This window comes from Poecilia reticulata, chromosome 14, assembly GCF_904066995.2.
Source record: "Poecilia reticulata chromosome 14, P_reticulata-male-v2, whole genome shotgun sequence".
Lineage (NCBI taxonomy): Eukaryota > Metazoa > Chordata > Actinopteri > Cyprinodontiformes > Poeciliidae > Poecilia > Poecilia reticulata.
The window spans coordinates 28,497,754-28,520,220 of record NC_088843.1 but is presented as its reverse complement, the minus strand read 5'-3'; the positions used below and the strand labels follow the sequence as shown (position 1 = coordinate 28,520,220).

The 22,467-nt window shown below is 42.2% G+C and overlaps 1 protein-coding gene across 5 annotated transcripts in view; it reads left to right on the top strand.

Moving 5' to 3' along the window:
* trim37 (tripartite motif containing 37) overlaps nucleotides 1-22,467 on the top strand; it is a 78,883-nt gene that overhangs the window by 6,887 nt on the left and 49,529 nt on the right. For all 5 annotated transcript variants that reach the window (XM_008428661.3, XM_008428660.3, XM_008428662.3 and 2 more), the window contains 6 exons: nucleotides 8,101-8,224; nucleotides 8,868-8,935; nucleotides 9,880-10,004; nucleotides 10,097-10,147; nucleotides 19,591-19,672; nucleotides 19,791-19,867. In XM_008428661.3, coding sequence (XP_008426883.2) covers nucleotides 8,101-8,224; nucleotides 8,868-8,935; nucleotides 9,880-10,004; nucleotides 10,097-10,147; nucleotides 19,591-19,672; nucleotides 19,791-19,867 — 527 coding nt within the window. The remainder of the gene's footprint in view (nucleotides 1-8,100; nucleotides 8,225-8,867; nucleotides 8,936-9,879; nucleotides 10,005-10,096; nucleotides 10,148-19,590; nucleotides 19,673-19,790; nucleotides 19,868-22,467) is intronic.

The following is a 22,467-nucleotide window of genomic DNA, read 5'->3' as shown; positions in this document are numbered from 1 at the left end:
CTAGCCATACAGTAAATAATCAAGTGCAGCGATATATTTATTGTTTTCTCTTCCAACGTCAACATGGATGATTACATTTCTACACTACATAGTTTTCTATGTTGGATTTTCATTTGAAGCAAGAAATAATGACTAAAGGAAAACCAACACCAGAGCTGAAAGGTTTGCTTCAAACTATGAGACAGAAGGGTAGCGCTCTTTTCAAACTAAGTGGTATAGAAAAGACAGGCTTTGTGGATGTCCAGCTAGAAACTGCCTTTTCTGCTTTCCTTGGCTTCTTTTCTCAGCTTGGGTCAAAGATAGACTTGACTTTAGGTGAACTGATAGTTTTGTGCAGAAAGAGTACAGTAAATAAGTCATTATTATTATTATTTATTGCCGCCTTACCTTTACTTATACATGAAGTCTGTGTTCCGCTCATTCTGCACAAATCCCAAATGGTTTTAGTGCGATCTGGCTTTCAATATTAGTGGTCATGTTTTGATAGGCTTCTTAGCGAATTATTTAAGTCATAAAATCCCATCTGAGTCCACACAGTGCTACAACATGAGAAAAGAAGGCAAGGAAAGCAGAAAAGGTAGTTTCTAGTAGGACATCCACAAAGCCTGTCTTTTCTTTATGTTTGAAAACAGCGGGGTGCCTTTCTGTGTCCTAATTTGAAGCAAACCTTTCAGCTCTGATGTTGGTCAATCTTTAGTGTTATTTCCTACTTCAGTTGAAAATCCACTTTAGAAAACTATGTAAGTGTAGAAATGTAGTCATTCATGTTGACATCGGAAGAGAGAAGAAAAACACAAATATATCACTGCAAATGGCTTATTTACTGTGTGGCTAGCTCACTGTCTCTTACTCTGCAGACGCAGAGTCACAAGACCAATGTCTGAGATCATGAGCGCCCCCTGCCATGAGGCAAGAACAGTGCTGGTGTTCGGACTATCTGTCATACCCAAGGGCGTAGGAACAAGTTTATCATTGTTGATCACGTATCGGACACCTGAACCTGAATAGCTTAAGCAAAAATGTTAAACAATGGTGTCATCAATGCGTTACTCTAATCTGGCCCCTTGTAACAAGTAATCTAACATGTTACTATTTACAATACAATAATCAGATAAAAGTTACGCATCCAAGTTACGTATTTGTAATTTAAAAAAAAAACACATATTGTTGATTTCTTCTTTTTCCTTGGGGAGATACGTTTCATGTGTAAAACCAGCGACACAAACGTAAACGATAGAGGGAAAAGAGATGCACATTTTCTAGCTGATGGATGAATTTTTCATTGAGAAATCAAATTACTCTTTCAAAGTAATTATGCCATCCATTGTAATAAACTAACTACACTATATATCATGTGTGTAGACTTGTCACAATAACAAATTTTGATTTTTGATAAACAATATTATTGTTGTTCTAAGACCAATTTTAAGTAATAAAACGTTAATGGCAAAATAACGCAAGAACACAATCTCCATCCATCCATTTTCTTCCGCTTATCCGGGGTCGGGTCGCGGGGGATGCAGCTTCAGAAGGGAGGCCCAGACTTCCCTCTCCCCAGCCACTTCTTCCAGCTCCTCCGGGGAAATCCCAAGGCGTTCCCAGGCCAGCCGAGAGACGTAATCCCTCCAGCGTGTCCTGGGTCTTCCCCGAGGCCTCCTCCCGGTGGGACGTGCCCGGAACACCTCACCAGGGAGGCGTCCAGGAGGCATCCTGACCTGATGCCCGAGCCTCAACTGGCTCCTCTCGACGTGGAGGAGCAGCGGCTCTACTCTGAGTCCCTCCCAGATGACCGAGCTTCTCACCCTATCTCTAAAGGAGAGTCCAGCCACCCTGCGGAGGAAACCCATTTCGGCCGCTTGTACCCGTGATCTCGTTCTTTCAGTCATGACCCAAAGCTCATGACCATAGATGAGAGTGGGAACGTAGATCGACCGGTAAATCGAGAGCTTCGCTTTTTGACTCAGCTCTCTCTTCACCACGACGGACCGGTACAGCGCCCGCTTCACAGCAGATGCTGCCCCAATCCGCCTGTCGATCTCCCGCTCCCTTCTTCCCTCATTCGTGAACAAGATCCCCAGATACTTAAACTCCTCCACTTGAGGCAGGACGACCCCCCTGACCCGGAGAAGGCACTCTACCCTTTTCCGCCCTAAGACCATGGCCTCGGATTTGGAGGCACTGAGCCTCATCCCGGCCGCTTCACACTCGGCTGCGAACCGCTCCAGTGAGAGCTGCAGATCATGTTCCGATGAAGCCAACAGGACCACATCATCCGCAAAAAGCAGAGATGCGATCCTAAGGCCACCAAAACGGATCCCCTCAACACCTCGGCTGCGCCTAGAAATTCTGTCCATAAAAGTAATGAACAGAATCTGTGACAAAGGGCAGCCTTGGCGGAGTCCAACTCTCACCGGAAACGAGCCCGACTTACTGCCGGCAATGCGGACCAGACTCTGGTCATACAGGGACCTGACAGCCCATATCAAAGGGCCCGGTACCCCATACTCCCGGAGTATGGGTCCCCCCACAGGGCCTCCCGAGGGACACTGGTGAACTCCCATGCACCTTCCAGGACCCTGCTGAGGGTGTAGAGCTGGTCCAGTTTTACACGACCAGGACGAAAACCACACTGCTCTTCCTGAATCCGAGGTTCGACTATCCGACGGACAGGACCCCTGAATAGACCTTACCAGGGAGGCTTAAGAGTGTGACCCCCCTGTAATTGGAGCACACCCTCCGGTCCCCCTTTTTAAACAGGGGGACCACCACCCCAGTCTGCCAATCCAGGGGAACTGCCCCCGATGTTCATGCGAACACAATCTGAAATTATTTAATTTATTTTAATTTATCATGAACACGGAGGTCGGTTCATTGTGCACGTTGAAGCGGACACGCAGCGACACGTGCCGACCCTGCCGCATGTGCAGCGTGTCGCAGCACCTCATGCACCTCTGGATCTTTGCAACTCGGTGCGGATCACTCGCGCTGCTCTCCCAGGCGGCTCCAATGTAAACCTTAACTATAAACGCCTTACCTCTGTCTTGGCTCAAAAACGCGCTCAACCCGAACTGTTTGGCTCAAACCGCGACTATAACTCAGCCTTCCAGAGAGAAAAAAGGAGATATGAGCTCGGCGGCTGGGTTGATTCAGTTTATAATCAGTCTACAGTTAACTCACACTATGAATAACATTAGAGTTGCTACCTGTAACTATCCTGGCTCCCTGGCTGGGCTGGCAGTTTTGGCGGGTCTGAATCGCTGCCAACAAAAAAACTCCGCTTCATCTCCAAGACGACGAACAAAATATGCGTCCAGTTTTTGGCTTTTTCTTGCTCTCTTTTTTTCCATCCTTCTTGCTTTGCTGCTCCATGGAGCTCCACTCATGTTAACTTAGTCCGTAAAAATGTTTTAGCTAGTTTGCCATCTGTTGCCAAGATACTGATGATGACATTGATGGATGGCTGGTGACAAGTTTTACCCAGTATACACTAAAAGATAATAAGGATGATCCTCTTGTAATTTTGCGTCTCACAGGTAAGGTAAGGTTATTTTATTTATATAGCACATTTTCAGCAATAAGGCAATTCAACATGAGTTAAAGGGAAATACAAACAAAATAACAAACTAATCTAATGTTGTTCTAAAGTATGTAAACTAAGTGCTCCTGTTCACGGTTGCTAAGTATTTAATTCCATTTCTAAATAGTGAGTACTCTACAGTTTCTGATAAAATAAGCTTAAAGAGTGACTGATCTAATTCCTTTTCTGGGTTAAAGTGAGTACTCCACAATTCTAAGTTTTGTTCTAAATCCTTTTCTGGGTTAAAAGCATTATAAACTAAGCAGTGACTGTTCCTGTTAAGTATTTCTGGATTCCAAGTTCGTAGTTATTCTAATTCTGATTCCATTTCTGGGCTGTATAATATTGATCTAAATAGTGCATACTCCACAATTTCTGATATTACTAATAAACTAAAATGATCCTTTTCTGAGTTAAATGGGGAGTACTCCACCTAAAAAACAAAAAGGAGGAAAGGACACATTAGGGAAAATGGCAACATTCAGACAAAACAAAGGGGCAAAACAAAGACATGGGTGAAGGTTGTGATGTCAAAGGGCCATGAAGGAATGTTACTGAGCGTTCTGGCAGAGTCCGATGGAGGTGTTGTTATCAAGGCATGATGTCCTTTGGAGCGGAGCGTTCAGCCCCACAGCTCCATGGATGCAGGAGACGGTGAAGAGCCTTGTGTTTACATATCTTCGAGGACATTAGAGATGTTCAGCCCTTCCAAGGCCACATGGGGAAAGCCAATTCATAAACAGAATGTCTTAGGTCGGGAAGATTATAAATTTCAATCTTCCCTAAAGTCTCTCCGATACATCTCAGTTCCCAATCATCCAAATTAGTTTGGTCGTTCCACTGAGCCGAAACCAGCAACTTCTCCAAGATTGATTCCATCCCATTAGTGCAGTGTTTTTCAACCTTTTTTGAGCCAAGGTACATTATTTTAATTGAAAAAATCTCGAGGCACACCACCAACCAAAAATGTAAACAAAGATACTCTGTAGCCGCCTATGTTACATATTTAGTCATTCTTATCAAAGTTTCTTGAATAGGAATCAAATAAACACAAAAATGTATTTTATCACATTTTACATTTCTTATTTCAAATTGCACTTAACATGTCCACTTCAAAAATACACCTGAACAGCCACAACACTGTGGTGTTAAATTTAAAGAAGTTGTAGAAAACTTCAAACTGTTTTACAAACTAATCCACAAGCATCTTATAGCTGGAATACAGAAAATAATTCTTATTCTGAAAGAAGCAATACTATTTGGGAAACATTTCACTTCATATTCACTGTTACAATATGAAGAGTTGCATGTACAAAATGCCAATATCTGTATATTTTACCCATGAAAACAGATCTTATTTCCTGGCAGAAATTGAAGACAAAGCTCTTCCTCCACAACTCTCAGTCTCTCTCTGGTTTTAGTTTTTATAGTAGCCAGACTAGAGAAGCTCATTTCACACAGATATGTTGTGGGAAATGGACCCATATTCTTTCCAACCCAACTACTGCTGAGCTTCTCTGTCTTTTCCATCACTCTCTTGCTAGATACGATGCTCTCACAGCTACCTGTAACATTCATGCATCACTAATTCTCTTGTTGTAATGTAAAATGCTCTGTACCTACTGCCATCTAGTGGTAAGAAAATTACATGATTACGCCGCTAGTCACTGCTACAGCAGACACTCGAAGATGGCATTATTGGCAGATAATTAATTTTCAAAAAATCTTTTAAAATCAATGACCGTATTTTTAGAACTATAGCGCGCACCATACTAGCACCTTCAATTTTTTTTTTGAAAAAACAGAAACAAAAAAAACTGGAAGCTGCTCTCGATTTTCCATAAGGACCTAGCAGAGGGCGGGGTCCTAATAAATCTGCTGCATATATTAAGGACGCAGCACTCCGTCTCCAAAGCCGAACCATGGTTTCGTTCACACCGAGCTTAAATGCAGCGGCTCTATTTCCCTCCTGTAGTGGCAGATCGACAGCCCTCAAGTTAAAAGCTGCATGATATGAGTTTGAAAACATTTCTCTGTCGTGCCTGCTGCTAGCATGTGGTCGAAAATTAGCACGTTCTTCTTTTGATTTACAATTTTGACTTCTAATGATTCACTTCCTGCTAGAGAGCCCCCTGGTGGTTGAAGAAAAATACACAGCAAAGCTTAGAAAAAAAGTAGCAGCTTATAGTTCGGAAAATACGGTACCTTAGGTGAAATTGAATAATTTCCACGGCACCCCTGACGATCACTCACGGCACACTAGTGTGCCGCGGAACAGTGGTTGAAAAACACTGCATTAGTGAGTTTTAGAGTCTTCGTCTCTATCCACACCAACAGTCCAAGTGTTCGCTAGTTCAGCCAAGTCCGTCACAAATTTGTCGATAATCCAGGAATCCACAAGCTCCAAACAGCAGAAATCCTGTTATCATGAATAAATCTAGGGTGAATCCTGCTGGGTTTGTCCCCGCAGGACAAGAGGACTCTCCTGTACCCAGACTTCTGGTTGAAAATTTGATCAATTGCATTGAGGGATTGGCTGACCAGATCCATAATTTGTAGATTTGGATGATGTGCAAAGAAAGGCTCCAAAAATATAGAAAAGACGGGACAAAAACCCTGCATGGGCAGGGAGGGAGCAGAGGAAAAAAGCATCCGCCTTCATCGAGAGCAAGAGCGAAAGAGAGTGAAAGAGTAAGAGTAAAGATAATTCCAGTCACGTAGCATAACATTTTATTTAATATTTTACACCGACAATGTCACTAAAATCAGTTGGTCTTGTAAAGCTTTGTGCAACCATGAGTCAACAATGACTGGGGAAGCCTACTATATAATTCACTGGGGCAGATTTCTTTATAGATTTCTTTATAGTTGTTTGTACACTAAGCTTATATGGAGAGGGCTCACCTTTAAAGTACTCGACTGGAAAATTTCAAAATCAAACGTTTTCGTAACTGAGGTGAAATTATTTGGGCGGGGGGGACAAATACGCCTCCTTCCAATATTGGAGGGACATGTCACCCCGTCACCCCGGTTCCTACGCCTATGGTCATACCTCGTAAATCCAGCATAACTTGTGATAATGCGCATGCGCACCTCGATGTTACATTTCTCATAAATCCGTCATACCTGTAGAAGTTTCATTTTGTGTTTTATTTCTCAGAAGTTTACGGTAAATAAAAAAAATGAGAAAAATCTAGTTATTTCTGCGCAGTGTGCAGAAAGATGTTGTTCTGCTTGTTGCCTAACAGCTTCGGTCAGCATCCAGCGTTACTCATGCTTTTTTTTTTAGGACATATTCCGTGCAGTTTTCTTAGAGGTATTAAAATATTAAAAAGGTAGATTAGCTACAGGGACAAAATATCCCGTGGAAGACCAAATTTGTAGTCAAACAGAATTTGTGGTAATAGTGACGCTAAACGGGACTAATGTCTTTTTTACAGTATGGTAACGATATTGGAAACAGCAAAAGTCATTTTTGTTAATATGATTGATTAACATAGCAGCTTTATTAAATAAAATTTATCGTAAACTTCTGAGAAACATAACACACAAGTATGACGGATTTATAAGAAATCTGCTGAGTAAGCAGTATGTGACGTAACATCGACATGCGCATGCGCATTACGGTCATTTACGGGTATGACCGTAGTCAGAACACCAGCCTAACCTCCAATCTGTTCTCTGCCATTTATGATCGCTCCTCAGCACACGAAAAAACCAGCGCAGTTGACGAGAGGCTGACCAATCCAAGGTGAGGCTTAGCTCACCATTAACAGAAAACATATGCCTATCCTTCATGCACAGACAAATGGATAAGATGTCATGACTAAGTTGTAAGTTGGTTCTGCGGATCCATTTTCTTTGGTTTGGTGAACGAACTCCTGACTATGATCAGTAGGCTGTTAGCGACTAGTAGCCCACTGCTGGTGGATATTTAGTGTAACACGGAGCAGGTTGTTGCAATCGAGAGTAGCTACACAGCCACTAGTGGAAAACAAACACATCCAGTATGGAGCAGAGAGGTTTGCAAGCAGAGATTTGATGCAAGCAGAGACAAGTTTTGAGCACGAGGAGAAAGGTTTGACAGAGCACAGTAAATATTTGAAAGAGTACAGAAATTTTGAACACAATCATTACAAGTTTTGAGAAGAAAGACAGAAAGTCCTGCTTTCAAACTGAAAATGTAAGGACAACTATTAAAGTTTTGAGAACAAAAGACATGAAAATCTACTTTCAGACTGAAAATGTGTGCTCTCAAATTGTGGCAGAAAAATTCCCCCTTAACAGATGGAATAATCTGTTATAACAATTTCAGTCTCCTTTTAGATTTTTTTGTGTAAGTCCAGATCACTACATGAATTCCTGACGTCTTGCATCATAAAAAAGCTGCAGTTGTGGTCTTTGGTCTTCCACTAATTTACAATGACAACCCAGCAGCACATAATATTTTTAAGTTTTATTCAGCATGTTTTACCACAAGTGTCCTCTAGGAAGCACACACTGATTCACGTTTTCTTGCTCAGGAGAGAAACGTGGAGGCTGTGAGGGGAGCGAAGGACGAGAGGGTGAGGGAGATCCGGAACGCGGTGGAAATGATGATTGCTCGTCTGGACAACCAGCTGAAGAACAAACTTATCACTCTCATGGGTAGGACACCAAAAACTGATCTGGAAGCAGCAGCAAATTGGAAAAATATTGGTTAGCAGTTAAACTTGCTGATGGAGGCTTGAAGAGTTTTTCTCTGAGTTTTGCACACTTTGAAAGTCCTGAGATGATCACTTTGGGGAAAATTGTCAGGTGTCTTAAAAGTTTCTGACTTGTGAATAATCTTTCTCACATGGTGTGTGGAAGATTGCATTAAGGGTGTCTCAATGGAAACACCCAGCTTTTATTTTGGCCTGATCTTTGCTAAATATTGATATCCGGAAATTTGTTGCATTTCCATATAATGTTCTAATGTGTAAAATCCTAGGATTGAACCATTGATTCTTACAACAGTCACCTTGAAGCCCTTTTGTTTTGCTTTTCCCATATGAAAAGATTTTATATTTGTCATTGCACTAAAATGTGGCCTGAGGTGTTTTTTTTTTCTCTCTCTTCAACAAAAACTTTCAGTTTGGTGCTGAAAACAGCAGAGCTGCTGTTAGATACGACTAATACACATTTGAAATATTTTTCAGGAGCAAGTAGATGCCTGCTCTTAGCAGCACCCACACACAACATCTGCAGCCCTCCATCAGGGCTAGCATTCAGCAAACTGCAAATAGAAATGCCTTGTCCTCCCCAACAGGCCAGAAGACGTCTTTGACCCAGGAGACGGAGCTGCTGGAATCCCTACTGCAGGAGGTGGAGCATCAGGTCCGTTGTTGACTGATCAATTGTTTTAGTATCCAAAGCAATCCAGAAACCACTCTTGTCATGCCATGTAATTACATTGTTCTGTCACAATCACCCTGGTTTAGCTTATTTTAGTTTATTTAACCTAGTTTAGCCATGAAAACTGTAATCTCAAAGATTTGTCTTCATTATTGGCTGCCTCAGAAGAATATATTCCCTTTTCAAAAAATTCTGTATTCCTACTAACACCAACTTCAAGAAATCTTGCATAATAAAAAAAAACGCTTGAGAAAGAAATAACCAAAAATAGTTATGGACAGTGTTGGAATGTAATGAAGTTCAAGTACTTTGTTACATCTGAAGTACTGTAATGAATCACAGTTTGTTTCTATAAAGTGCTTGTGTTACATGTAACATCAAAGTCACATTGCGTTTTTTTTTTAAACATATGTTTATTGATTTTAACAAGACCACGAGAACATGCCTAATCACTTACAAATGCAAAAAATATAGACCCAGACAAGATAAACCAAAAGGGCATGGGAGAAGAAAAAAAATTGCAGCAGACCCTCATTAGACCAACCAGCATAAACACCAGTTTGTCTTACAACAAGCCCTCTCTCCACCTGTTGAGTTGGATCAGCCAAGTGTGAAAGACAGACCAGATTCCCCAAAATTTATCAAGTTTGTTCATTGTAACATAGCTGATTTTCTTAAGTGCAAAGTAAACAGTCATTTGTGTAATCCATTGTGAAATTCCACACAATGTCTCTTTCTTCCATGGGGATGCGATACAGTATTTAGCTTCCAAAAAGGAGACATTAAGTATGGATCTCAGGACGTTATCTTCTTAGGGGTGGCATAAGACCTCTGGATTGTGGTACAGAGATGGAAGCAAAGCTGAACAAAGAGTTTGAATTGATGATAATATTGTGTTTGTGTTTGCATGTGTTTGTGTTGCACAGCTTCACTCGTGCAGTAAGAGTGAATTGATCTCTAAAAGCCCAGAGATCCTGCTCATGTTCCAGCAGGTCCACCGTAAACCCATGCAGTCGTTCGTCACCACGCCGGTCCCACCGGACTTCACTAGGTAATCTCAGTGGAAGCAAAATATAATGATTTCAGTAGATTTCATGGCTTATAACAACTGTTGAACGTACTCACTGAATGTTTGTTTTTTAGTGAGCTGGTTCCTGCTTATGATTCCAGCACTTTTGTACTCATCAACTTCAGGTAAATATTTGATTTAGGCTGCAAAGAAAGAAGCTTAAATATTGTGCTTACTGAAACATTTTTGTCTCTTTTTTGTAGCTTTTAGTTTCTGAAAGAAACATGTACAATTCTGTAAAAACTCTCAGTGCAGACAACAGTTTACTGATGGAAAAATGGCTGCGCAGAGTTTGGGTGAAGCATGAGCTCTGCCTAAGTTATGCAAGCTAATAAATAAATAACTGTACTGGAACCATTACTATGCACATATGACAATGGAAACAGTGACATACAGATATAGTTAAAGTGTAAAGAGTAATGCAAACTTCCCCTACTTTAGCAACAAATTCTTTTCTTTCCAGTTTTGAAGAGTGTCACAGCCAGAGAACGCACTAGACATTTTTTTGTCTGTCATTTTGACTTGACGGCATTAAAAAAAAATCTGTCATGTACTGATTTTACCTGTCAAATTATAATCATATTAACATGGCTATTGAGCTGCATTTTTATGCGGGTTAGTTAGTGTTCACCTATTTGAACCGTGTATCCAGGTCCCATCACACATAAAGCAGATAAATGCATTTAACTTTTTCTCCATAGTGACACAAACCACTGACTGTGGCCCCAATAACTTATAATAAATTAAATTAAAGACTCCACTTAAATTACATTATTTCACCCGCTCGGTTCTGAACGCACAGCCTCACAAATTCCTCCTGGTTGCATCTGGTGAGTTAAGTTTAATTCTTCACAGCAGCAGAGCCTTGTCCGCATTGGTTATGCAGCACACTGCGCATGTTATAGTCTAACTAACTTCTGCACCTTTATTTAATTATTCAAGATAAACTGCCAGCTCTCCTGTTTAGACTACAAATGGATTAACACAACATTGCATCCTCTTTAATTTTTTTGTTCTGTGCGTAATGGGAACTGGAATTTCAACCATTGGTTTGAAATGCGCTTCTGAACCAGACGCACTCCATAGCATCCTGTCCATAACTCTTCAACACTCAGTCAGCTTCCGGTCGGCAAGACACATTGAGTTCAGTGCCCATGAGATAATATTCAGATAAGATTTTTTTATTGATTGATTTTAGTTGCCTCTGCGATTAACTCTGCGTAAAGTCTAAAATGTCTGCACAATTGCACCGACGGACGGGCATCAAATTTTTCCACCATTGAAAAAAAAAATCCAAAACGGTCAAGTACATAAAATATTCCGTTAACGTGACCCCTGGTCACATCATATATACCCCAGGTATATACATATGAAGTTCTCTTTTAGTAACTAAACGTTCCTCAACACTCTCATAAAGTAAAGAGGATATCAAAACCTGTTCAAGTACTTTTTTATCATGGTGGTGCTAAGAATTATTTGTTTATATATAATAGTTTCCCTATTTAACTAATAATAAACCTACTTTTTCAGTGTCATTGTGCTTCTGAAATAAAATAATTCATTTGAATATACAATAAAGCAATCAATGTGGTGGTTCACTGCAAAACACAAAATAGTACCAAGTATTTTTGGTCTATTTTTCAGTGCAAATATCGTTATTTTTTTTTCAAGACTAACTTAAGTAACTTTTCAGCAAGATATAGAAGCTTTTTTAAGTAAATAATTTCTTAATATTGATGAAAATGTCATGTTGGATTTTAGTTTCCTGACCCACATGCAAGTTCACACAAAAACAGAGAACACTGTTCAGTGAAAGTTTAATGTATTTCAAAAAGTACAATCTGATTGCGCTCCAGAGGATGGGTGGGCAGGTCAGCTTGAGTTCTGTTTGGAGAAGGAAGATATTAGTAGGGACCGGAGTTGAGAGATCTTGATTGGTTTAGAGGGATAAGCTTACTGTCTTTCGGATGGTGGTTGCGCGGAGGGAAAAGGCTACGATCCGGGAGCGTACCGAAGACCAATGATGGAGAGGGGAGGAGAGCGGCAGGCGGAGATGTTTGGTTTTGACAGGAAACAAACTCCTAGTCCAGACTTGGTTCCTGGCTTGATTCCACAGCTCGTCGGTTTCTGAGGGAAGACACAATATTACTTGAAGTCTCTTAAAACATCCATAGCATGATTTCTGGTTAGACTCTGACCAACAAGTGGGACCATCGAGCGATGAGTGACTGCTCCACTGCTTCTTAAAGGTCCACCAGTCAATCACTCGGAATCAGCTGCTGGTGCGCCAGCCTGTCAGAACTCTCTCCCGAAGATCCTCTTTAGGAAAGAGCACTCACCCGAATCCTAACAGTACCCCTCCCTCAATGACCGCCACCTGGCGGTCTGGACGATCCCAAATCCCTGGAGGCATGAAATCTTCTAAGAGCAGACTCATCTAAAATAAATGACCCAGGAACCCAGGAGCGCTCTTCAGGGCCGTAACCCTTCCAATCCACAAGGTATTGGAAACCCCTGCCCTTCGTCTGAAGGGAGGAAACCACCCCCATGATACATGATTGTGGCACTATGGTGTCCACAACAAGGTCACCTTCGTCAGAGGAGAATTGTCGAGAGAGGGCGTCAGGATTCACATTCTTTGAGCCGGATCTGTAAGAAATAAGAAAATTGAATCTCGAAAAAAAAAGAGACCATCTTGACTGTCGAGGATTCAACCTTTTGGCCGTCTGCAGGTAGGACAAGTTCTTATGATCTGTCTACACCACGATCGGAAGCTCAGCCCCCTCCAGGGAATGGCGCACTCCTCAAAAGCCATTTTAATAGCCAACAACTCACGATCCCCCACATCATCGTTTCTCTCCGAAGGTGACAGCCGGCGAAAAAAAAAGGCACATGGATGCAGTTTGTGATCAGAGAGTGAGACTTGAGACAAGACTGCTCCAACCCCCGAGTCAGAAGCATCCACATCCAACGTGAACTGCTGAGAAGGGTCCGGCTGGATCAGAACAGGGGCACTAGCAAACTTTTCCTTCAGAGCCGAAAAAGCTGTTTCTGCTTCAGGAGTCCAAGTAAACTGGATCTTTGTGGATGTGAGACTTGTCATGGGGGCTGCAGTTTGACTGTAGTTGCAGATAAACCTCCGATAAAAATTGGCAAACCCCACAAAAAATGTTGTAACTGTTTCCGGGAGGAGGGAGTCGGCCAATCCAGAAGTGCGCAAAGTCTCTCCGGATCCGGCTTCACCTGCCCGCTCCCCAAGATAAACCCCAGGAACAAGATGGAAGGTACATAAAACTCGCACTTCTCCACTTTAACTTATAAACTGTTTTCTGGAAGACGTTGTCGGATCAATCTGACATGCTGTTTGTGTTCCATTATGTTCTTAGAGAAGATCAGGATGTCGTCCAGGTAAACAAACACAAACTGATCCAGAAAATCACGCAGCACGTCATTGATAAGAGATTGAAAAACCGCTGGGGCGTTCGTCAGACCAAATGGCATGACCAAATATTCAAAATGGCACAATGGAGTTTTGAACGCGGTTTTCCATTCATCACCTTCACGGATACGGACAAGATGGCAAGCATTTTGTAAATCCAATTTAGTGAACACTGTGGCACCCTGAACCGGTTCAAAAACTGACGTGAGAATGGGAAGAGGATACTTATTTTTAACTGTGATCTGATTAAGGCACTTGTAATCAATACATGGTCTGAGAGAACCGTCTTTCTTTGATACAAAAAACAATCCGGCCCCTAACAGAGACATAGACGGGCGGATAATGCCTGCAGCCCGTGACTCTTTAATATATTTCAGCATACTCTCCCTCTCTGGCTTAGAAATGTTATACAGCCGACTGGAGGGCAGCGGAGCGCCCAGAAGAAGATCAATAGCGCAGTCGTAGGGGCGGTGAGGGGGAAGTGAAAGCGCTTTATTTTTTTTATACGCCATTTTCAAATCATGATAGTCGGAGGGCACTTTGGACAGATCCTGGGCGTCATCTTCGTCCTCCTGGGTGGTGCCAAGTTTTGGATTCGTCAAGGCCAACAGCAGGCAGGTTGCGTGGCAGGTTCTGCTCCATGGTTCCACTCTTCCCTCATACCAGTTAAGGTGAGGATTATGTTGTCTCAACCAGGGAATACCCAGCACCAAAGGGCTCTGTGGAAAGGGGAACACATAGAAAGTCAAAAACTCTCGGTGATTGCCAGAAACCAGAAGTTCGACAGGTTTAGTTTGTTGTGAAATTGCAGCCAGTAAGACCGCAGTAAAAGCAGGCTCAAACTTCTAGCCTTCGTTGCCTTTCTGTGGGGGAAATCCTGGTGCGGCCAATCTGCGTGGGTTCCTTGGGAGGAAGCGTGTTCGGTATGGTTTCCATGGCAACCTCGGAAGCGAAACTGTCTGGAAAAAACACAGGTTTAGATCCCTTCCTCTCTCTGCACCTTCCTCAAAGTCTATTATCAATCTTAATAGCCAAGGATATTAAAGCCTCCAAATTGGGTGGTTCGTCCCTGTAGACCAGTTCATCCTTAAGAGTCTCATTTAGAGCCTGAATGAAGGCTCCTTTTATAGCTTCGTCATTCCACCCAGACGTAGCTTCAAGGGTGCGAAAATCTATTGTGAATGCAGCTGCAGAACGGGATCCCTGTTTCAAGTTCCAAAGCTGATGCGTGATTTCTGAACTAGACTGCATAGCCGAAGGTTTGCTTTAACTCACTTAGAAAGGTAACAAATGGTATTTGAGAAAGAGATGCCAGGTTAAATTTAGCTTCTGCCCATCGCAGGGCTTTCCCTTTCAATAACCCGATCATATACGCTATCTTGGCAGAGTCATCTGGAAAACAGTCTGTAGTTCTGCAAAATACGATGGAACATTGCAAAATGAATCCTCCACACTTTCCAATCTCTCCAGAATAGTGAACAGGTGTCGGAAGCGAAATCTCACGACCCCGGTGTGTCCCAGTAGGGGTTGACTGAATTGGAGGCCACCGGGTGGAGGGGCGGCGGCGGCTGCTGCTGCTGCGCTGGCTGTATTAGGAGGCTGATGATTTTGTTCCAGTCTGTCAATTCTGAGACTGACGTTCTCAATTGATCCATTATCTGCCCCTGGAAATTCTGCTGATCCAATAGAGTATGAAGCATGGCGTCGTGACGGGCCAAGAAGTTCAGCTGAGCTTAAAGCGGGTCTTGTGTGAGAACCTGCTGGGTCGAACTGGCTCGATGGTTCTGTCATGTTGGATTTTAGTTTCTTGACCCACATGCAAGTTCACAAAAAAACAGAGAACACTGTTCAGTGAAAGTTTAATGTATTTCAAAAATTACAATCTGATTGTGCTCCAGAGGATGGGTGGGTAGGTCAGCTCAGGTTCTGTTCGGAGAAGGGAGATATTGGTAGGGACCGGAGTTGAGAGATCTTGATTGGTTTAGAGGGATAAGCTTACTGTCTTTCGGATGGTGGTTGCGCAGAGGGAAAAGGCTACGATCCGGGAGCGTACCGAAGACCAATGATGGAGAGGGGAGGAGAGCGGCAGGCGGAGATGTTTGGTTTTGGCAGGAAACAAACTCCTAGTCCAGACTTGGTTCCTGGCTTGATTCCACAGCTCGTCGGTTTCTGAGGGAAGACACAATATTACTTGAAGTCTCTTAAAACATCCATAGCATGATTTCTGGTTAGACTCTGACCAACAAGTGGGAGCGATGAGTGACTCCACTGCTTCTTAAAGGTCCACCATCACTCGGAATCAGCTGCCGGTGCACCAGCCTGTCAGAACTCTCTCCCGAAGATCCTCTATAGGAAAGACCACTCACACTAACCCGAATCCTGACAGAAAAAGTACTAAGTGAAATCATTTGCCAGTGGAGCTAGTAGTTTTTCATCATGTTTGTTACTACCCAATAGTAAGTTCCGCCTACTCCTCACAACTCTTTGGACTCACTACTGCCCAGTTCTCTGTCCAACAGGTCCAGAAAATCCCCAGAAACTCGGGTCTTACCCTAGAGATAGTTTGTGGAGAATTATCTGTTTAAACTGGGGTCGGAAAGGACTCGTCTAGCTCTGACTACCTTCGATCCAGAAGTTATGACCCTTTACAGTTGAGAAACAATCAACTGAGTAGCCCTCACAGCTGCATAACCCCTACAACCACTCCTGTTAATGGTAGCTCCTCTCCTAAGATAACGGCACTTGTTAACGGCTAGATTAAGTTTAGTGACTTAGATTTAAGTCCCAGGGTCATTATTTTAACACTCACCAGAGGAAAACACAAAGCCACCCTTTCTCTAGAATCATGTATGTTAACTTTACCATATTTAGGAGAACCAACAATAATTAAGACTGACACAATTAAACTCACTGTTCACAATTCTCATTAGAATTTTAGAATACAATTTTATTAAGCAAGCTTTAGCAGGGGCATATGACAACAGGTTAAATTCCCAAAGGTTGTAAAAGAGGCAAAAATTATAATAAAATCACTAGGATCACTCACATCCTATCCTTGTTCTTATCCCTAACCTGTATCACTAAGTTCACTGAGCGAGGCTTTTTGGGGGAAGCTGGTCAACTCGTACCCGATGGTTCTTGGTCTCGGCAGCTGTAATCTTTAGATGTCCTTGGTCAGAGTCTTTGTCCTGCCGGAGCAAAGTCCTCTTTCTTGAAGAGAAGCGGAGCGAAGACTCACGCTGTCCTTTGAACGTGCAGACTCTTTGTCTTTAAAAGACCTCCGTCTCTTTTCCAAGTCGGCTGCGGTGATTTGGAGAGCGTTGGGTAGAGGCAGAGTAGTTGGTCGGATCTGGAACCAGGGTCGGTGGCGGGTGGAACTCATCCCTTCTAGGCGGCGTGAAGTCCTGGAGCTTTCACCCGGTCCCGGGGTGTGGTCCTCTGCTGGTCTTTAGCCTGCTTCCTCTGGTGGCTCCTCTTCTGCGCCGCGGACGAAGAACACTATTTCTCCCCCGAACATCAGTATTTATGCCCTCTAACCCAGGGCGGTTTGCAAGGCAGGACTATGTCTCCTTGGAGCCTGCCCATCGCATGATGTCAGACCTTTGTCTGTTTGCCGAAAATCCCGGACTTTCCTAACGCCTTATGACTCACTGACCATCTGTTTCTAATTCTGCCCCACCCTTGTTTCTCGCTCAGTGAGGAGTGTTTTGCCTTTCAGTCTTCCATAATGTAATAAAATCAACTGATTAAGAGTACAGAGCATACATTATAACATTCTTTGATTAAAAGTACAGAATATATGTTTTGATCATACATTACAGACATTTCTTCATTGGCGCGTGTATTATCACTTTAACCTGTTACAACTTATAATCATCATCAAATCATAATGCAACCTGTTACAACTTATAATCATCATCAAATCATAATGCAGGATATACTGTTATTTCTCAGGCCTTTATTCCGTTTTCTGCGTGCACCTGGACGGATCTCACATGCTCATACCAGATTTCATGACAATCAATATTAAGGAATTACTAACTTAAAACTAAATTTCTTGCGGAAATTACTTCTAAGTTAGGTTTGTATTATTTCAAGTGTACTAAGATATTCACACTAGAAACTAGGCAGATTTTGTGTTTTTGGAGTATTGCTGATCAATATATGTGTGAACTTTAGTGTTTTCCATATTAATCTTTGTGGTTTATAGCAGTGGTCCCCAACCCCCTGTCCGTGGACCAGTACTGGTCCGTGGACCAATTGGTACCGGGCTGCGCAAGAAATAATGAAATATTTCCATTTTATGTATCATTTGAGTCTGGAGGATTTTTTTATTTTGAAAATCCTTTAACCGGATTCTTTCGGTTACTTGCGCGCCAACATTGAGCCCACATGCAGCAAAATGAGTAAGAAACAGATCAGATGTCTTTGGAAAGTTTCTTTGCGAAGGGGAAAAGGCCCAGAGAAGAGACAGGAGAATGGATTTATCCCGGACCGGTAGGTGAGTCCCACATTACAAGCCGCTCTGCGTAACATGCGGCAACCGGCTGCTAATGAGGCAAAGAAGCTTCAAGCTGCTTCGCCACATAGAGACCAAACAGGCTGTGGATATAAGCAACACTTCGGGTGTTATTGTCTCCCATCACTCCCAGATCGGATACTCATTGCAGAGAAACAAGCTCAGGGCTCCCGTTTGTCATTATTGTGAGTTAAAATTTTCACGAAAGTAAAATGTTCGTTTTTGTGGCGCATCTGTATCTTATTTTGAAGGGATATGTAAACGTTACCATAGCGACCAGAGTCAGAGAGCGTTTGGGCAGTGATTGAGAGGAGATGAGTAGAGCTTGTGAGTCTTAAGTCTGGTTTAGACAGCAAGATTTAAGAATTGTCGGCCGATTCTCCAAACCTCTGTGACCACAGAGCTGATAAAAGTTCAACAGGTTTGATCGGTTCGTGTGTCCAAGCAGTGGCGCAACTACACATTATTCAGGTGGATGCGAAAACATAGATCGGCGCCCCCCACCACCCAACCCCCCGAGGGAAGGATCGTCAGGGTGAAGGAGCGACGCTCTCACCCCCCCGACCCCCCCGAGGCGACAATACGTGAAGGGTAAAACTCCCTACATTTACCTCGTTATGTGCGCGAGGTGAAGGAGCGTAAGGCGCGCCGAAGTGTATGAGAAAACAATCATCGGCGCGCCGCCCCCTCCAGACGGGGTTTTGGCGCCTCCTCTGGTGCTGCGCCCCTATGCGTTGCATACCCTGCATACCCACTTTTTGCGCCACTGTGTCCAAGGCAGGAGCAACACGAACCGATTCCAGTCACAAACATCCCGATTCCAGGAGAAAATCCACAAAACCCCCAACATAGCATACGGGAATTTAGAATAACCAAACACGGATGATGATGTAGAAACAATAGTGATAGTTTGTGGAGTAATTTTAAGAGATAAAAGACGTAACAAAAAGAAAAGGCGGTGGATAAAAAACGACGGGAGCAGCCGCTCTATTTGCTGCACTATGATTTGGAGGTGACTGTGCTTTTTCATAGTTAACATTTTTAACTGAATAAACATAAACATATATAATAAGGACCTTTACATATAATAATAAACATTTCCACATATCTCCAATATCCACTAGACTCTCAGTTGCGCGATATGTCGATATGTCCGCTGTTTGGGATTCCCCTCTGTTCTTACGTCACCGCGCTTTCTGATTGGCTACCTGTCACATTCTGCAGGTTGTATTCTCGTTCCCAGACAGGGTAAACCCCACAGGCTGCGATAAAAAGTCCAAGACAACCCCAAATTGGATATATCCAGGCTTTAGCGGGAACACCAACACTGCCTTATCTGACGGTTCGCTCCCCCACCCCTCCCGGGCCGCAGCAAAATTTTCCAAGTCTTGACCGGTCCACGGTAATAAAAAGGTTGGGGACCACTGGTTTATAGAGTTTCTACCATTTATTTGCTTTTTTAACCCATAGTGAATGTCTTCATTATCTTAAGCCAGAGCTGCTCCTTCCATCCAACTAATTATTAAATGTTCTCTGGAGAGCAGAAAAGTAAAAAGTCACACTTTGTTCATGTTACTGTAGGTCTAAAAGTGGGTTTGTTCTGTTTATAGCACTTTGAGGCAGAGGGCCGACCCAGTCTACAGTCCTCCACTGCAGATATCTGGCCTTTGCTGGAGGCTTAAAGTTTACCCAGTAAGTCTGAAGCTATTTTATTTGCTGAAGCTGTTTTTCAATGTTTTCGATGGATAATTTAGAAAAGAAATGTCCAGGATTCTGTTTAAAGCTGGTAACTACTGTTTGACATTCTCAGGATGGTAACGGCGTTGTCCGTGGAAACTATCTGTCTGTGTTCCTTGAGCTGTCTGCTGGACTTCCTGAAACCTCAAAGTAGGAGTTATTTCTTTCCTCCTAGGAATCTGTTTATTATAAATATTTTTTTTTAATTTATAGACTTTAAGCAGTACCTTAATATTTTTTTCTTTTCCAAAAAGCTATTTTAAACTGTAGATTACTTATTTTGCACAACTGGTATCCATTGATATTCTACTTCAAATTTTGACATCCAGGTTTGCAGGGTTTCTCCCGGAAAACTTGCTAAGCCCGGTAGTTGGGGCACCGAGTTTGTTCACCAGTGGCCCACCGTGTTTTTTGTATTAAAAAATGTTACCATTATAGAATCTTGAAAGCAACAAATACAAAAAATACAATTAAAATAAATATCAATTATTTGTACTTCAGTTGCTTCTTAAGACTCCTAAGGCTTTTAGGGTCCCCATAAATGCTAACATTTTAGTGCAGACCATAGATATAGAAATCTAACGTTTCTTTATTGAGAATATCAATGCTGTTAAATTTGATTTAATGGTTCAAGCATAGATAAATTAAAAGATTTTAAATTAACATTTACATTTAAAGAACTGGCAAGTTTACTTTGTAAAGTGCTAAGATCAGTTTTTATAGTTGCACTGTTGTTTTACCATAGGTACAATCTGATGCTACGCGTTTAATCTTTGAGTTTGCACCTTGATGTTCACAAATATATCTCAGTAAATTACAATTATCACTGATTGCTTTTAAGGTTGGCCAATTAAACTAACACTCCCTCTCCCAGGTCAGCTCGAGGTGAAATACTTATTGTGGTGCTGCTGTTCTTAGCAGCAAAAGGGGATGCTAAGTCAAATTCTTCTCAAGGCCTCATACAACCTTGGACCGACCCTGTATGATGAGCTAAATTTGCTGCGCTGTGCATCTCTGCTGGACAGAGGGACAAACGGTAGATGTAATTTACGTGGTTTTAGTAAATCTTCCATTTCATGTCTCCCCTTATTAGGGTTTTTAATAAGCACCGCAGAGACTGTTTTGGTTGCCCGAGCTTTATGGGACGGGTTTTTCTGATCTCCGCGTGCAGCAACTTCAGCTGCACGCCAAAGTTAACTGTAAGTGGAGAAAGCATTTTACAGCGTGTTTACAGCGAGCGCGAAAGCTCTTCCATGGACGGAACCACTGGTCCGCTAAAGCACCATCTAACAGAGGAACACATACATTTAATCAGCGCAGACACAGAGACGCGCATTGGGCAGCATGGCTCTGTGTGTTAAATGCACACGCATTTCAATGTACACGCTGCACATAATTCTTTGTTCACGCATATATACCCAGGGGTGAAAGTAAACCGGTATTACAGCAAAATCTGTGACCTATCATTTTCTGTGACCGCAGGGGTCTGTAGAGCACAGGTACGTCTTGAAGATCAGCGAGAAGAGTATTTAGGTAAACTGCAAAAATACTGATACAGCTGGGATTGTAAACTTGACGGCTCCTTTATTACCATCGCATTGGCAAAGAAAATAGAATGTATTACTTTGTATTTAACTCTGAAAACTGTTTGACGGACCATCGCACTGAATGCCATTGTTCCTTCGTTAAAATATGTAAACCATTTAATAAATTGGCCATTTAATAAATTGTAAAGCAATTAAGAAATTATTTTAAGTGTTCTGATAGTTTTTAGTGTTTCTGCATTACAGTCATATCTCACTTAAAATAATTAACCCTCAAATAGCCAGGATCACACTGGTCACAACTTACACCTATTTTTCATACCACCTTTTCACTATTGTTTGGGAGTATTTATAACAAAAGAGCCAAAATCACACTGGTCACAGATTATGATGGCCAGAATAATCCGTGACCTTACTGTACAGGCCAGTAAATAATGTCAGTGTTTAAAACAACAATTTTTCACAGTAACATAGCTTTAATCATCCATTTGACGGCTCATGGTGTGGGTATTACGTTGAGAAATTAACACCTGTGTTTATGAACTGGTAATAAACTGTCAAAACGGCCACTTTCATATATACAGGTCCTTCTAAAAAAAAATAGCATATTGTGATAAAGTTTATTATTTTCCTTAATGTAATGATAAAAATTAAACTGTTATATGTTTTACATTCATTGCACACCAACTGAAATATTTCAGGTCTTTTATTGTTTTAATACTGATGATTTTGGCATACAGCTCATGAAAACCTCAAATTCCTGTCTCAAAAAATTAGTATATCATCAAAATGTTCTCTGAACAAGCAGTTAACCTCATCATCTGAATCAACAAAGTAACTCTAAACACCTGCAAAAGATTCCTGAGGCTTTTAAAAACTCCCAGCCTGGTTCATTACTCAAAACCACTATCATGGGTCAGACTGCTGACCTGACTGCTGTCCAGAAGGCCATCATGGACACCCTCAAGCAAGAGGGTAAGACACAGAAATAAATTTCTGAACGAATAGGCTGTTCACAGAGGGCTGTATCAGTGGGAAGTCTGTGGGAAGGAAAAAATGTGGCAGAAAACGCTGCACAATGAGAAGAGGTGACCGGACCCTGAGGAAGATTTTGGAGAAGGACCGATTCTAGACCTGCTCCTGAGTCTGGAGCAGAAACATCCAGAGCCACCGTGCACAGGCGTGTGCAGGAAATGGGCTACAGGT